Source organism: Cryptomeria japonica, chromosome 3, assembly GCF_030272615.1.
Source record: "Cryptomeria japonica chromosome 3, Sugi_1.0, whole genome shotgun sequence".
Classification (NCBI taxonomy): domain Eukaryota; kingdom Viridiplantae; phylum Streptophyta; class Pinopsida; order Cupressales; family Cupressaceae; genus Cryptomeria; species Cryptomeria japonica.
In genome coordinates, this window is record NC_081407.1 from 527,381,467 (window position 1) to 527,400,142 (window position 18,676).

The 18,676-nt window shown below is 32.7% G+C and overlaps 1 protein-coding gene across 1 annotated transcript in view; it reads right to left on the minus strand.

Annotated features, from left to right (window-relative positions):
- LOC131075073 (ubinuclein-1) overlaps nt 1-11,884 on the minus strand; it is a 110,701-nt gene extending 98,817 nt beyond the window's left edge. The window contains exons 1-4 of the mRNA XM_059217539.1: nt 11,493-11,884; nt 3,070-3,165; nt 2,769-2,861; nt 2,560-2,636 (exon numbers count right to left, since the gene is read on the minus strand). Of these exons, the coding sequence (XP_059073522.1) occupies nt 2,560-2,636; nt 2,769-2,861; nt 3,070-3,165; nt 11,493-11,648 (422 nt within the window). The 5' untranslated portion in view covers nt 11,649-11,884. The remainder of the gene's footprint in view (nt 1-2,559; nt 2,637-2,768; nt 2,862-3,069; nt 3,166-11,492) is intronic.
- Nucleotides 11,885-18,676: the final 6,792 nt, after the last annotated feature.

Here is an 18,676-nt window from a genome sequence, read left to right on the forward strand (position 1 = left end):
GCTTATATTTGATATCCTAAAAGATTTCACAATAACCTTGAAGAGCATTAATTTTAAAGAATATATTAGCAAACTTATTCAGTGCATATGCTGGATCATCACATTGAACATCAAGAACTTAAGGAAAACTTAAATGAGGATGAATTCTTATATACATATATATGATGTTTTCTTTTACAATACTTGTAGGCACCAACCTACTAGAGGCACCAACCCTTAAACTGATTTGTGAGCACCAACCCACTAGAAGCACCAACTCCCACTCGAATGTAGGCACCAACCTACAAGATATGAATCACCAACTTCACCCAAAATGAGGCACCAACCTCTATACAAACTTTTGTTTATGAATGACTCCTCTAATCTGCTATATGACTGTCATAGGTTTGCTGTGTAAGTCTGATTATTATCTTTTCCCACATCACCCCATTGCAAACGGGGACCCCCTCTTTCTCGCTTTTTGTGTTGTGTTAGTTTAGAGTTTTGGCAGTCGGGTGGCAATTTTGAGCTTTCAAATGCTCGAGTCTCAAGTTTTTATATGATCATGCCTAAGTGCTATTAGGGTTTTTTAATTTTGAATAGGATCAAGTGCGTGTAAAATGTTAAAAGTCTAGGTGATCCTAATTGTGTCTAAGTCTGGATTTTGAGTGTAGTTGAGTTTAAATGAATATAAGTCGGTGATATTTCATGCCTAAGCATCAAGAGGTCCTTTAGGGGTTATTTTCTTGCTCCTAGGAGGTGATTCAAGTCAAAATTGTACTTTATCCCGATGAAATCCCTGTTTTCTCGCACAAATTCCAACTCCAAATCCATGATAAGATTGATTGATCCGAACAATTATGTAAGTCCTCAAGTCAAAATAGCATATCACATCAAGCCATTGAGTTACCCACATGTCAAGAACTGACCGTAGAAACCTTGGAATCATCTTAGTTGATCAGATATTTAGCATCTGAGGTGATTTTGTTCAAGAGAGGGTAAAATACTTTGGTATTTTATTCTGTGTTCATATGTGCGTAAAACACACATCAACACAACCACGTAGGAATAGCTCACAAACCAGCTTAGAGAATGCAACAATCACCCTTCAACACTCCTTCAGCAATGGCAAGCAAACAAGAAAGTTTAGCAGTGGAGCCAAGAAGTTTTCCTTTTCATTCACAAATGCACAAATGAGACATGTTTTACCTTTTTGGCTTTTTTAGTGGTCTATTTTAGGGTTGGAGGGTCGAGTTGACCAAAATAGGCAATAAAATAACTTTTAAAAAAATTTAAAAAACGTGTTTAATCACCAAAATTCGGCCCAGGTTCTACCGCTGAATTTGAAATCCGCTGGAAATTCCCCAAAATTCGCCCCGGGTCCTTCTCGGCAAACCCACAGGGCAAATTCGGGACCCTGGACGAATTTGGAGTGAATTTATTACAGACCAAAAGTCCGACAAAACCAAACCAGGACCCTGCGATTTTCTAGAAGAATCTGGCAACTTAGGTTGTATTCTTTCAAAACATACCCACCTTTATCGGTTATGACATTTCAACCTTAATTTCATAAACAACTTGTTCCTTAAATCGTATCTTTTGGAAACATATTAAGAATGCGTCTTAATTATCACAACCTTTCATATATTAACAAGTCCTACCATTTTAATTCTTATGAATTGTATCTCTTCACTTATTAAACAATCTTTTTTAGAAGTCGTTCTTTTACTTGATCACAGTCTTTAACAAATCATTATTATTTATTTTAATTGTTGGACAATTCTTCTTGATAGGAATCATATCCAATATACACCTGAGCCATAAGACTTACTTGTTTTGTGTATTGATCAACTCTTAAGAATTTGAGCACACGTTAATTTGCAAGAGCCACAGCAACCAAATCACTGTCTTCTGTGTATATCTTTGGATCACTGCTGAAAGCTTCCATCACAAATAATGACTCACTAATCTGAAGTGGCTTGATTTGACTTCATTACTTTTATCAGTAAACATAAACTTGTTACAGCAAAAACAAATCGAGATACTTATTATGGGTGTATCGTCTTCTTCCATCTTACTGCTTTATCCACAATGCGAATCATCTTTTCATGGTTACTTTATCACGGCACAAATTTGTAGTCACGGCTTACTTTTGGATCATTTTAATATCTCTGTTTAGACTTACTCTGAAGTTCATCAAAATGCACTGTCAAATGTGGCCAGAGTGTGAAGACTATCTCCATAAATTCAGTAATGGATGACACAAAATTATTTCTCCATTAGAAAAATTATAGACCAATGACATTAATCTTAATAATCAATGGTTGGACTCTTTTTTATATGCCTTTGACATCAGTGCATTGTTTCTATATCCTTGAAATCGATAACAAAATTCACACAAACCTATTAGAATTTGTCCACAGTCTTCCCAAAAGGAGAAACCATGGGTCAATTTATGATAGGTGCAGACAAAACATATACATGTAATGTCTTAAAAAGCAAAGCCCTTCAGATGCAAAAGAAAGGCCAAATACAATATTAAAAATATATATTTAATAACTGAAAAAAGAAAAAACTTACACTCTCTCTAATTTCCCTCTATTGATGAAGAAACCGCTGTGCTTTGTCTTTGACTTTTCTACTGAAAAATATTCATCCTAAAAGAAAAAGAAATAGTTAAAATCTTTGATCTTACAGACAGATAGATCCTTATAAGGCAGAATTTAGAAACTGCCACATACGCAGTAACACTGGAATCATGAACTCTTAAATATATTACTAAAACATACCAGTTCCTCATCATCTATGAAAGAGTCCTCTGTGTCATACTGGTCATCATCTGGTACATCATCAAGCTTTTCTTCATGACTGCTTGAATCCCCCTGCAAAACTAACACCAAAATCAACTCACCGGTTTCTTTAAGAACTTTAGCAGAAAAAACCAACCAAATTCCACAAAGATCTTTGATTTGCAAGTGCCTAGCATTTACAAATATTTGCACTTAAAACTGTTCCCCACACAATTAGGCAGAGAGTAATCACTTTTTCATATAAATGCATCCATAAAAGTGGAGGATTCAAATATATCACCCTGTATAAATGTTCAATCCTCTCAATAACAGCACTAAAACGGTTACCAGGCGGAGGAAGGTCACTCTTCTGTAATTTTGAATCCCCAATGCAATCCTGCAGCATTCCAACTGATCTTAGTTAAATACACATTTTCTTCTTAAACTGAATTTAGCACACTGTATATTATACAAAGCTAATATATGAATTTCTATATGAAATAAAAGCAGCAAATTTTATTACTGCTTGTCATTTTATAACATCTTTCTGAAAGAGCAAATGGAAGGGAGTGAAATAAATAATGATATTATGTCCATGAATGACCAAATTACATCTATGAGACTCAAAGCACAAGTTAGAATAGCAAATCAGGATTTCCAAAAGACTTCAACAAACAAAATAGACCTGAAGCTAAACCTAGATCTAGATCTAAGAAGCAAAAGAATCTTGTTTCAAAAGGGTAATCCAATCAGATAAACCTTGAGTAATTCAGTAGATACAGAGCCATGTATTACAAAACAATCATGAGGCCCATGGTAAAAGGAATCCCCAGTAGAACCAATAGGACAGAAAAAATGAAGAAAGTGCACTAGTTTGTATTGAATTCAGGAGCTAGAAAAGTACCAGCAATCTGATTGATCAGAACAAAAGTGCCAATACAGATACTAATGATATCCATCTGAGAATGAACTGGCCAAAAAGAGTTTTGATGAGCAACCTTGACATGAAGCAAGGTCATCCTAATATGATCGCATGTGTCCAAGATACACATTCAGTCTTTCTAGTGATATGTTCTTCAAAAATTTCAAAAAATGGCATCCAAATGTAAAAAGAGCACATTTGAATAGGGAGCTACACAAAAAAAATATGCAAAATTGACAAATATCCATCATAAATGCACTTTTGATCAGAAAAGTAGAAAATTGTAGGTTCATCAATCTTGCGATAAGCATGCATATTTGGTCTATAAAGTACAAAAAAATTAACATTTTTCTAAAGGTAAAAAAAAATTGAAACTCCTCCCTCGAACACAAACTTTTGATGTATGGGGCCATTTTGATTAAAATTGCAAAAGTATCATCATATCAGCAAATGTACAATTTTCAACAGGGGAAAATACTAATGACAGAGGAGACTCTCCATTGTTACAAAGAAGACAGGTAAAACCCGGAATCATTCCACAAAACACTTGCTTGCTCAGATAACCAGGAAGAAGTTTTCCCTTTCTATTGGAGGGTTTTTCAAAAAGAGTTTTGTCAAAGGTTTGTGTTAAGGTTGCCATCATCGCACAACATTTCAAAGCAGAGTATTCCCTAGTTGGCAAAAGAAGCCTTTTCTTGCATAAGAGGGACGTCTAGAGTAGAGAGAGTTGTTTCAGCATCATTACAAGACACATATAGGATTTAACAATAAAAGAACAACCTCAAAATCAGGGACCATTAAGTTTGAAAGAAAAACTAAGTCATCTCCAAATTTGGGTGCTAGCAATGACAGGTGTTTTTATCAATTGTTGAAATGTAAAAAATGATTTTAATTTTCCCAAGCTGGGGTTTGAAATGAAAACTTCTGGCATCACATGCCTATGGTTTTGAAACAATATAAGGACCTCCAAAGAAGGATGCATGGAATCCCAAGGGAATAATAACTACTTTAAAGGACTTCTAGGGCACAAAAACTAGATTTTTTACTTTGCAAAGGGACATTTGGGGTTTTTGTCATGTTTCTCAAATCATTATTTTTCCAACATATTCGTTTTATCACAACTTTTGCATCCAAGCTTCATTTTTGTCTCATTTGTGGTGATGGAAAGATCTCTTCACATGCTACAGGATGGAATGATATGAATTTTGGTTCCAAAATACAGGGAAGGAATTTATTACAAATAATATGTATGCTGATTTAGCATTTAGAATACCCGTGTTAATTGGTATAGAAAAAAAAACCTTGCAAAGAACTTGGCTGTTTGGTTTAGGCTCCCGAAGGTCTACTTACAGGTAAATTTTGATGGTGCTTCTACGATCAACTCATTGTGATGGATGATGAGTTCACCATTTGGGGTGAAAAGTTTACTTTGTTCGTGGCACCTTGCTCTTCTTGGGCAACTGCATGACCAATGAGGCTGAATGGGAAGCAATAACTACTAGTTTATCACAAGCTAACTCATTTAGTTTGAAGAAACCTATGGTTGAAGGGGAGTCACTTCAAGTTAATAACGGCCTACACAAAGCTTTTTGCAACTAGAAGCTTTGTAGTCTCTTAAAGGAAGAGATCAATATCAAGAAGTCACTTGATGAAAGTGTATAATCAAACTATTATAGAGAAGTAAATATTGCAGCTGACCTGGCCAACAGACATGTTGGACAGGTTTTACTGCACTGTATAGTACACTCCAAAATTTTAGTTGGGCTTGGAGGAAATGGTGGTTATAAAGCCACCATGGCTCCATTTAAAAATAAAAAATATTGCCTATGCCACAACATGTGAATACTAACATGCCACATCCGTGTTGCATTTGAGCCATGTTTGAGATTTTAATACACTCAACGTTCATTTCCAAAGCTTCTATAATTTGGAATTGGGATGAACGTCCCATTATTTTCATGGTTCATTCCATCATTCCCAAAACATTGGTATTAATGGTCAATGCATGAGAAAGGGATTAAGGTTGGTGCCAAACGATTCTCCTAGGTATTTTCTTTTGGTTTGTTGGTTGTAGGCTTTGGCAGAAGAATTGATTCAATGCATATCTGGTTTCTCCTCTCTTGCAAGCTATCAGTTATTGTGTTATTATCACTCATCCACAACTCAAAGCCTCTCCTCAAGGCCCTTTGTGTAATGGTAGGGTTTTCAACCAAATGTTGGCTCTAATCTTCCACCACAAAGACATGTTAGCATCTAGTTTCATCAAAACCATCATGGGTGGCTCGGGTTTGGGAGATTTTGGGTTTCTTAGGTCCAAAAATATTCGATTCATGAGGACTTTATCCAACAATTAGTTGTGGTGTTTCTAAATGAAGCGTAGATGCTGGCTACTTCAGTAATATCTCATGGAAATCTTAGGTTGTAATACGATTCTGCCAAAAGTGAAGAATTGGTTGGAAGAAACTAAAGGTTTGTCAGCCACAATGTCCATGGCAGATGTTAGCCTTGCTCATTGGGAGACTATCAAATGTACAGAGAAGTGCAGGAGGTCAAAACTTACTACAATATTTAAGTAAAGTTGTGAAGAACTTGATGGTCACTCACAACCACAGTCACCTAGAACTTTCCAGTGCTTTCATGATGCCATCTTTCAGCTCAAGGAATGGGAACCTACAAAATAACGGCTTGAGGTCTTCCATGGTATCAAGTTCATAGTATTAAGAGTTGTCTATCTTGGTACAATGTCTAGTTGTGGTAGTCAAGGAATTGAAGAGGTAGTGGTCCAAAAAATACTAATCTGGGTTGTGGCAACAAGAAACGGGGTTTACAGACAGGATACATACAAGTAAATGTTTAAAAAAGGGTTTTTTTAGTTTTTTGTTGTCTTTTGGTGTTTTTTGATGATCTAGCCTACTACTATTAAAATTTTATCATTTGGCCAAGATTTTGTTTGATGCTTGCATGTTGAACCAATGCCACTAAAATAAGGTTTGTGTTTTTTTGACACTCATCATTGTATATGTAATTGATTATCATATATCCATAGAGAGGGCCCCAATAGAACCCTCGTTGCTTAAAAAAAAAAATCAGAATATTCAAGTTATCAATATTAGCTCGTTTATATTGCCAAAGAATCAAAATCCAGAAATATAATTCAAATTTCAGATATTTTCAGAAGAAGAAAACGAAGATCACATAGCTAGATTTTCCTAGGGAGCTAATCAATGGTTCAAAGTGGTTAGATATAGCTACGACTATGTTCAACTATCATTTGTTGTTAGAAAAGAAAAGTTATTTCTAGACATGCTCAATACCTCTTTCAAGAGGCCTCCTAGGTGGTATGCCACTAAGACCTTACTATATTTAGTCAACAATGCTTGCACCTCTGGATGATATTCTCTTTTCTCTTCTTGAGTAATGGTAGGCATGATGGCATTGGGCTGCCCATTCAACTTGCCCAAAGCAAAGCAAACTCTCCATCCTTTTGCATGTAATGGCACGATGACCTCAATTTGACATTTCTCTCAACACCACCTTCTTCCCATCAGCTAGGGATTCTTCTCAAAACTTGAAAGCTGGACAAGGGTGGCTTCATTCTCCTTTTCTTCTTCAGACTCTTTAGGTGCTTCTTCCTCCTCGTTCTCCTCCAAATCAGCTTTTTGTTCTGAATTTTCTGATTCAGATTCATCAGCTGAATACGCTTCTAAATGACGAACTTGACTTTTCTCAAAGCACTTATGGCTTGGGGTCCATGGCTCCTTACATGTGATGCACAATTTCTTCCTAAGCTCATTTCAGAGGTCAAAATTTATTGTTGGTGGGAAACTCTTGGACCAATTTCATATTCCTCCAAAAATGAGCTGAGTCTCCAATTTCCTTTTCCTTACAAAATTTGTGCATTGTACCACAAAGTCCTAAATATATGTGGAAAAAAACTAACTTTGAAATTAGTTAGGGCTTTCTTTAAAATACTTTTGACATAAATAAAGTGACTTTATATTTATAACTCATTCGACTTTATAACATATTAAAGTATTTTAAAAATACTTTATCAAACTTGAGTCTTTTTATTTATATCCTTTACTACACGCTATCTTCTTCATCATGATCACTTCCTCTCTTATCATCTAAACATTCATCTAAATAACAGTTGGATTTGCTTTAGTACTATATGCCTCAAAATTGTGTATGTCATTGCAATCATGTAAATTTTTGTATTCCTATAATTATTTCCCTATACCATTTTGCCTTTTGCAAAGATCATATATGTAAAGTTAGACATCTATTTACATCAAACTTCATAGGAATATCATCAGTTGCAGCAGCCAACTTAGCAATCAGCATATCACTCTTATTCTAAAGAGTAATTTGCAAAACTAACCAAAGTAGGAGACACGTTACCAAACAATAGAGCTCCATAAATATTCTTTTCCAGAATTCATGACCACTTCAGCTCTTCAGCTTGAGTTACCCCTACAATAAGCCCATTTCTGGACTAATGTGGATCATTCTTCTTCTTGTACTATGATATGTCTAAACATTCATAAGCAACTCCAAAGACCAGCAAGTTTTCTACCATTAATATTATGTCATGGTGTCATTATACTAGCATTCGTTAACTTCACCCTCAAATCAACATATCTTGTTCATACTCTCGCTTTCATTATCCTGGACACCTGCTGACAGTTTTAGCCTCATGGTTTGTATGAAGGTTACAAGTAACATATTTCTTTATATGCGGCAAGCTTACATCACCTATGGTGTTTTGCTCTTGCTAGGCTGGCATAAATAAGCTTTTCATGGATGACAGCATTACTTGTCCACCATTTGATAGCTCTCTCATTTGGTGTGTTGATGACAAATTTATTTATATCAGGATTAAATGTTGCGATTGTCTAGATGTCATGAACGTTCAAACCATAATCCAATTCTATCATTGGAAAGCAACCTTGTGTCTACAATGAAGGTGGGCTTTTGAGGTGCGTATACATGTGAAAAGTCCACTTTATAGACTTTATTGGGGATTTGGGCTTTCTGAGTACCTTTGTGCGAACAACACATGTGGAAACCATAATTTACCAACAAATTGGTGCAAATGGATCCTAATTGTGCAAATGTAATTTGAAATTCCAATACCTTTTTCAAATCTGCTGAGCTGCTTAAAGAAAGAACAATTGCAAATCCCACGAGTTCAAACCCATTTGAAATTGCCCAACTTCAATTCATAAAGCCATCAAGCTTTCAAGACAAAACTAAAGAATGAAAACCCACAAGCAACCAAGATTTCTTGCGCAAATCCAAGCTGCAAGTATAGGTTTATCAATGAGCTTGAACATTGGCAAAAAATTGTTGAATCTTGAACAAGATTTGTGATACAAACAAAAGTGAAATACCCCGTAGCAAAACTCTTGGATGGCAATTGTCATTAAACTCTCCACTTAGACATTGATAAATTTTCCAGATCGGCAAGCACAAACCTTTCAAAAATACTTGTCAAGATTCAAAACTTAGAAAGCACCATGAAATCGAATATGGTGACAAAACCAGCAAAAACTAAATTCAAACAAGCATCCATGAAGCAAACACTATTACTCTCTGCAATTTCTTCCTTAAATGATTTACTTTTATCATACACAAAGTCCACTGAAAGTATGGCAAACCATCTTCACCCTTTGACTACTCAGATGTCTACAAAATAGTGGCTAGGGCACAGGAGAGAAATGCAAATGGGTCACAAAGGTATCCACAATGTTTGGGAAATGAAAGGAAGTCAAGTGGCTTGATATGAAATCAAAGTGAGGGCCAAAACTTATGCTGAGTTCAGTATTTCTACAAGATTTTGAAGTTTGGAAGATCACTCAGAACATAAGGAAAATGTTCATTTATTAATAGCAAGGTGAGTAAGCTTGGTCTCAAGGAACATTTTGACGAAACACAAATGAAGCTCAAATCAAGTGCAACCCCATTTGGCACACTAGCTGGTCTAGAAAGTACTTTAAGACAAAAGAGAAAAAGTGCTTAAATGGAGTGAAATCCCATCAATAGGAAAGTGGGCTTAGCAAGAACACTAGCACCAATTGAAATAGTGCTACATTAAACAAGACTCTGCTTACCGTGGGCATGGTGGACTTTTGGTAAAGACATTGACATTTGCACAAAAAGGAAAAGGTGCTTAAGTTAAACAAAAGCCCATTTGATTTAGGCATTTGCAAGGAAACAAGGATAGCATGGACAATGGTAGAAATGGAAACCGTCCTTATGCGATAGGAAACCCCAATTTGCATACTAAAGAAGGGTTTTTAGGATTTAGAAGGACTTTAGCAATGAGTGGAAAAGTGCAACGGGAGTAAAATTCCCAATATGACTTGAACAATCACGGTTATGGGAATCGAGTGCACATTCGCAAATATTGCAAACCGAGATATAAACTCAAATCCCATGAACAGACTCCAAAGACACATGAAGAGACTCCTTGCTCCCCTCTCAGCCTTACCCCAACTGACTTCCTTTAAACGACTGATTGGCTGTGTGTTTGGCTGGGCATGTTCTGTCATGAAGTGTAACTGCCGATTACAGTATGTTTTTCTTTTTGTAGGCTTTACTTTTATCATTTTCTTATAGGTAAAATTATGTCATATCATTAAGGACCATGACTTGCATAATATCAGATTTTTAGAGTATCATTTAGGCAAATCTCCATATCAGTGGTTAAGCATAAATTCTCTATAAACTTTTGTTAACTACACCTAAATTCAATTCAGATGGCACTCGTAATCATTGGTTATTTCCTTGGTTGAACAGTCAATTATGATGTAGGAAATCAATTAAGTTCCGGTCATGTTGTTTTTATAACAGTATTTGTTGTTTCTAAATTCGCTCTGCAAGGCCCAGTACAACCCTCATTTAACTATAAAAAAAAATGTTAAACAATTTTGCTTGTTCTCGTTACAGGCGTCCAAATTTGCCACCCCAATGCTTTAGCATGCTTCTCAATCTTGTTATTACATGATCATACTTACTTTTTTCTCGGAAATATAAATACTTAATCTAGCAGGATGCCTAAAGGAATAATACTTTGTATATTTGCTAATTTCAACCTGAAATCTACCGGGATTAGTACCAGAACCAGTCTCTCCAACTTCTATACTTTCAAAACTACACTTACCTTTTCCTTCCCACTACTATTTCTTGATCTAGTAAGATATCTAGAGTAGAAATCCAAAGTCAAACTGAAATCTACGTGGATTGATTCCGGTCTTCCAATTTCTTACTTTTTTTCCAATAGAATATTCACTAGAAATCCAACATACTTAAGTTTTAGGTGGAATCATGGCTTCAATATCACACGTTCCCTTTCTTATGTTGGATATTTGTATATCGTATGATGGTTTTGTCGTTTAGACTCGCGTTGAGTGTGGTGAATTTTACATTAATAATTTCACCGGAACAAATAACCGCAGTTCCATTATTTTGAAGTAGCAATTATCAAATCCTAGCACAAAAACTGAAAGATACAAAAATCGTTTGGCTTTGCTTGTTGATTAAAATTAGTATTGCCTAAAGCTGCGCAAATTTCCCTGTCAGAAATATTGTACGTTGAGCTGGATATGCACTCCAAGCTCTCTGGATTGAATCTGCACCTTTCAAGTTTGGAAATTTGCGCAACTTTAGTAACAATGTGTTAAGCAGAAGACGGCAACATAGAGTTTGTATAAAATGGAGAGAGAAAAGTGGAACATGCAGAGAGCTTGGATATTGATTAATAGGAGAAAGGCCAAGCAAAGGCGGTAACATGGATGTGCCTGTGCCTGAGCCTGAGCCTGAGCCTGAGGTTCCTCAACGGTAGAAGTGACGACCCTCTTGTTCAGCAACTTCTTCCAGGAAATAACATTCGTTTCACCTGCCCTCAAATCGATGAAAAACCGCTGCCGAAAAGTTCCTCTCCTTTCTTTCTCCATTTTTAAAGCCCGAAATCCTCTGCCCTCCACCCTCGCCCCTCGCTGCGGTAACAATTTTTCATTCGCTCTGCAGCGCGCGCCCAAACTTCTTTCCTTTTTGTCCCTTCCCCTCGACTAACTAAGCTCACTCGGCTCCTGGATGACATATAAGAGTGGCTTAATTTTTTAAGGTACGAAAAAATTGCGTGCCTCGAAACTTTTTACCTTCGCAATGAACTCATTTTGATCAACAGGTGTCCTTAATGCAATGATCGATGACTATCATACAAGTGAAGTGGTTATGTGTAAAAAATGGTAATTAACTACCACCTGCACCAAAGGGGGGTGTAAGGTTTACGTGGATAGAGAAATGCATTTGAAGTTAATATGTTTAAAAAATATATTATTTGTTGTTTATATATTTTAGTATAAATACAATATTTTTCAAACATTTGAAAATTATTAGTTTTTCTCATGGCAGGAATATTTATGCATCCACCATATTCTTAAATAGCTATTAATCATTGTAACGATAAGCAATTATTATTTTTCTAAGTATATTGTGCAAACACTGTAATTAATTGACGTACCCGTAAGCCTCCAAAATTTGACACAAAAGATTAAAAACTGTTAAAAAATTCGAGGAACTATTTTAAATATACCACGGTTCAGGAAAAAGTACAACATTAAATTCCATGTGTCTTACACGGCATTAAGAACTTGCCATATGACTCAATAAAATGTAAGTTTACTTAGGTATTTAAATTATGCCATCGATGGGCTAGGTAAAATAAATTTAGGTATTTAAATTATGCAATCGATGGGCTAGGTGAAATAAATGAATAAGTACAATAGATTGTTGAGAAAAACAAGAATCTTATTTTATTGATTCTTTTTATTATTTGTTTAAGAGAAATTAATAAATTTCAGATCAAAACTTAAAATAACATATGTATTTAGAGTTAGAATTTTAAGAGTCAATACAAATTATTATATAAATATAATTTATTTTTAAACATTAATTCAAAAATTTACAATGATAATTATATGTATTAAAAATTAGAATATAAAATTATTATTTTTAAACATTAATATAAAAGTTTATAATTATATAGAAAAGAATATTAATTATTTAAAAAATATTTTAAATTAAGATTTATATTTATAACATTATAATTTTAAATAATTTATTATATATCGAATTTTAATGTATTATTTTTTCTTTGAAGATTTAAGTAATTAGTAATATGTGATTTAGAATATATATCTTAATTTTTTATTTATTTATTTTTATTTTAATAGTCAATTGTATTAGATTGTATTGAAGATATATTATGATAGAATATAAAACGAATTAATAATAACACTTTCATTTAACTTCTTGTTGTATAAATATTTTACATAGTATATTGATTTCACCGTAAAAAATATATGCAAGTAATTTGTATTTTTTTTAATTAGAAACATGCATTTATATTAATAGTAATTGGTCATTGAGGTTTTGTTTTTAATGTAGTTAGATGCCACAATCTAAATCTTTAGAGACTCATTAAAGATTTGCACTTAAGTTTTACAACACAAAATATTTGAAAGTAATTTTTTAAAAAGCTAATTTAATTAATATAATAAAAATATATTTTAATGTATGAATTATTATATCTCTTAATAAACAAATCAATTTTTTAAAGGATATTTAATTAATATTGATTTTTATAACGATTTTTTTATTAAAATATTTTGAAGAAAAATTTTTAAAGATAATTATTTAAAAATGAATAATTACAAAGTAAGAATTTGTAATTTTAGATAAGATTTCAATTTTTTTAACTTAATTTCATTTTATAATTTTTTTTTAAGCAATTGAAAGATTAAATTTATAAATTAGTTTAATCTATATATCTTGATTACAATTGTTAGAGATTAGAAAGAGATTTTTTTTGTTATATGTATATTATATTTTTTTAATATGGTAATTAATAAAATTTTGTTAGTTATTAAAATTAGATTCTTTTAAAATGGTAAATATTTTTTAATTAATTTAATTTAAAATTATTATATTGTAGAATTTTATTATTGGGGATAATTTTGTTTCTAAAGTGATTGGTTCAAACACACGGACCTTAGGAAAAATTGTTACTAGCATGGTTTTAGGTTTTCCACCTAATTTTTTTATCCATTTACAAAGCTTCCAATGTATATAGTGACATGATAACTCAATCAACATATTATATAAATTTTCTAATAAATTTTTAATCTTAGTTGAATTATGGATAAAATTTTCAAACATTATTATTTATATTCTACTAACACTCATTTTCAATAATTAGAAATAAATATTTTCAACCATGAGAATATTTTAACTAAAATTTTGTAATATTCATTTTCAAATATTAAAAAGGAATTTAAATTCAATTTCACTACTTAAATTAAAATTTGATAACAATAACTTCACTCCTCCCCCCCCTCTCCTCTTTGTCTACCTATCTCTCTTTGGTTCTAGTTGAGTCCCTTTCTCTATTTTTTATACCCCTTTCTCTGTATCCTTCTATCATAGTGCCACATGTAGCTTTATTTCTCCATCTATATGTAGCTATCTCTTCCTCTTTATTTCTATCCATTACTCTCATTCTTCTAATGGTAGGAACTTGACGCTTTGCATCCTTGTTTGTATTATAGATTTGTTTATAGTTAATTGAAGGAAAGCATTGTAAACTTTTCAATTGCAAATATTTTGTACTTGATGATTTCTTTTGTCAGTATGGAATGAGCTTGTAAAGAGTTTTTTGCCTATTCATTTTTCCCTTCCTACACATTGAGACAAGAAGTTAGTGAAATAAAATTATAAGTGTATAGTTGGTGCTATGTTAAAATTACATTAGGTAGAAAAAGTGAAAGTCTGCGGTAAGAAAAGGAATTATACGTGAGAAAATGTATTCTTATAACATAGAAAAAATGTTATTATAGTTATTTTGGATTAGATTGTGTATGAAACTTTGATGCAAAAAAACATACACAGTCTAATCTAGAAATAACTACAATAACGATTATGGATTGTGGAAAACTAATTTCTTAATGGAAAAATTGGTTAATGTTGCAATGTATGAATGTCAAACCTACACTTGTAAACCATGAAGTTGTGACTAAGCTCATGGTTTTGCACAAATTGTGGTGTGCTTCAATGATGTCGATGGGAAAAAAGGAGAAAGTTTTGTAGAAACTTTTACCGAGTCCAACCACAATAGATTTAAACATAAAAAATGAGACGAAACCAATCTCCCTATAGTTGTTGTTTAAATCTATTCATTATAAATGAAAAGTGGGACTTAAAATAAAGGGGTTTTAGGGCTAGACAAGATTTTGTGCATGTGCCTAACATTCAATTTAATCTAGAGATTTTAATATTAAATGTGAGTCAAAAAAATTTATATGAAATCAAATATTTAAATAACTATCATATGAAACTGAAACTGTTTAAAAGAACATAAACATTATATTTCCATATTAACCTTAAAACTACCAATTGCACCTTGGTGTGCAATGGGTACGCCGAAGAAGTGTGGAAAGTCAGAAAGGAAAAATTTTGGTCTATTTATTGCATATATTTGTGGAGTACATGAGTTCAATCAATAGGCCATTTAGAAAGCGATGTTGTTTGTACAAAAAAAAGTGTAAATGGAGAGGTGATAGCTTGAAATCAATTATGCATTCACTTATATGGGTCTAAGAATGATTGAAGCACAACCTTTAAACTAGGAAGATAATAAGACTCCATTACCAATATGTACATGTTATGCTTGTAATAGAGAGAGGGGGGGATAGGGATAGAAAGAGGAAGAAATAAAAGGAGGAAGAGCAAGCGAGAGAGGGAGAGGGCCAAGAGATTGAGATAAGGGATAGAGATAGTGAAGAAGATGGAGATGGATAGGGATGTGAAGAGAAGTACAGATGGATGGATGGATGGATGGATGGATGGATGGATGGATGGATGGATGGATGGATGGAGATGGGGGGTAAGAGAGATGGAGAGATAACAAGATAAAGATACAGGGAGAGATGGAAGAAGAAATATGGAGAGAAAGAGATAGAGAGGAAATAGATAGATATAAAGTTATAGGAAGAGGAAGAGGGAGAGGGAGATGGATGGATAAAGAGAGGGAGACATATCTAGATATGGGGGGGAGAGAAGAAGATAGAGGTAGAGATGAAGATAGAGGGAGAAAGGAAAGAGAAGAGAAATAGATAAAGGTAGAGGGAGAGGGAGAGATAAAGATAGGTACAGATAGGGAGAGAAATAGAGGTAGAAAAATAGAGAGGGCAAGGAAACAGAGGAGGGGGTAGATAGAGTGAGAGAGAGGGGCAAAGATAGAGATATATGGGAAAAGAGGGAGAGAGATAAATATGTAGGGAGAGGAGGAGATAGAAGGAGAGAGAAAGAGGGCAAGGGAGAAATATAGATAAAAAGATTGAGACAATGAGAGAGGGTAGATAGAGTGATGGAGAGATACAAATATAGGAAGTGATATATATATATATATATATAGAGAGAGAGAGAGAGATGGGGCAATAGTTAGATACGTATATATAGAGAGGATATATTTTCCTATATACTCTCTATATCTCTTTGTCTCCCTCTTTATCTCTATATTTCTTATTGTCTCTTTTTATCTCTCTCCATATATATCCATTTCCCTCAAAACATTTCCAATATTTGTAACTATGTCTAGACTGTCATTCACAATTTTATTAATTAGTAAGCTAGAATTTGTAGAATATTTACTAAGTTACAACATGTTTTTTTGTCTTGTTTGTTTGTACTTATTTACTATTTTGATTATATGTCCTTGAATGTTGATACATTATGAGGTCAAGGCCTCCTAGACATATACAACCTTTATCCTTAGAATGACTTTTTTTGTGTGTTGATAATCACATACTACAACCATATTAACATTAGATTTATTTGTATATCCAACAACCATATTAAGTTCAATTTAATTTGATTTGTTCTATTGTATCTATACATTCTTTATTAAAAAAATTTAAAGATCTTTACGTAAAGAAATATTATTTCTATTATTATAAAATAAATAATTAAAACATAATATAAATAATTAAAAATTGGTTATGAACATAAATATTTAATATTATTAAATTTTATAAAATATATAGAAATATTGTATAAAAAGTTCAAAATATAATATTTTACAATAATTGAAATCTAATAGGACATAAATAATTATAAATTAAATAGCCACTAATAACTTTTATCTATAATTATTGTAAGTTTTATATAATAGAAATAAAAAATTAAAATAAATTTCAAAGCTAAATCTGAACTAAAAATTAAAATAAAGTAAACAAAATGCTAAGTCAAAATATATAAAATCTAATTGTTAATAAAAATAAATAAATAATAGTAACCTTGGTAAATAATAAATTTATTAACTTAATAAATTTTTAAATAATTAAATACTAATTTTTTACTTTATTAAATTTTTAATATTAATAAATTATGTATAAAAAATATAATTAATCAACAAAAATATAAAATATAATAAAAACTATAATTAATTAAGATAATATAATTATTAATAACAGTACAATTATTTAACAATGGTCCTTCCATTGTTCTTTTAATTGTACCCATGGGTCAGCCCCCTCATTTTTGGCTACTTTTATTATCAAAAACAGTATAATTATTAAAAATATAAATAATTCAAATTTAAATGTCAATAAAAAGAATAAGTAAAAGAAAATAATAATAAATTTAGTAAAAGATAAATTTATTAAGTTAATAAATAGTTAAATAAAAAATACTAATTTTGTACTTTATTAAAATTTAAATAATACTTTCCCACTGCCACCGGTCCCTTCTCCCATCAGGACATGGTCAAGGGTGAACCAATTAGGAAATTCTATCTATTAACCGCTTATGCTGCCAGTGAGATACTAAATACGTTTTGCAGAGCTAGACGGAAGAGGGTTTATAAAACGAGGAGAAACTTTAATTATTTACACATCAAATAGTCACACCATTAAAGTGAAAGGCATATCGAGCGCCAAGTGTGAGATGATTCAATAAATTAAGGGATTTGTACAATAAAAATGAAACAAAGAAGAGGAGCGAACTTGTGAATGCGTGCATTTTTCGTGTTGAGTGGGTAGGCAATGACGGGACAACGATGGGGAAACATCAATATGCACTGACGGAAAGTGAATCAATGATTAAAGATAGTGCAATCATCTTGCACTCTCTCTCAATCATCATGGACCATTGATGGATAAATTGATTTTGCCAATCTCATATGAGGTACTTCTTAGGCATAATTAAACTGTTATATATTTGCATTTAAGGTTTCAAAGATTTATGCAAATATGGATCCCTGCTTTTTGATTAATATTGATTTGTTTTATCTTCATAATATTCAATAATAATAAAAAAAAAATTAGAAACACTCGCCTATAAAAAAAATTTCAATCTAAATTAAACTTGTAAGATATGCATTTACCCTCACCTGCAATTATTCTCAAACAATTGCTAGAGGAAAGCGGTTATTTTTTTTAAAATCTAAACTAAACTTGTAAGAAAAGCCCACGAAGGATTCAAAGGGATTTGGGGGGAGCTTCAATGCAATCTTTCAGGAAGTTCGCCAGTCTCAGGTTACGATAACAATTAATTGGCTATTAATATTAAAGCAAGTTTTACCCTGCTAAGAAAAGGGGAAGGCCAAGGAAACACCCTCTGAGAAATAGGCCATTGGGTTATTTAGAGAGTGATGTGTTAAGAAATAATATTTTGGTTGATGATATTATGAATTTTGTTGTCAAGGTATTTTATGTTCGCATAGAGCTAAAGTTTTCTCTTCCATGGCAAAGTAAGCGCCAGTTCAGCTCAAACAACAGTGGATTTAACATCAATTTGTTGCAGCTAGTTTTTTGGGGGGAGAATATGTACACAGCGAGAACATTTAATTGTTGTGTTTTATTTCATTTTACTTTAGTAGAAGAAACTAGTGCTATATTCTTTGTTTGGGATTCTATTGAATGAA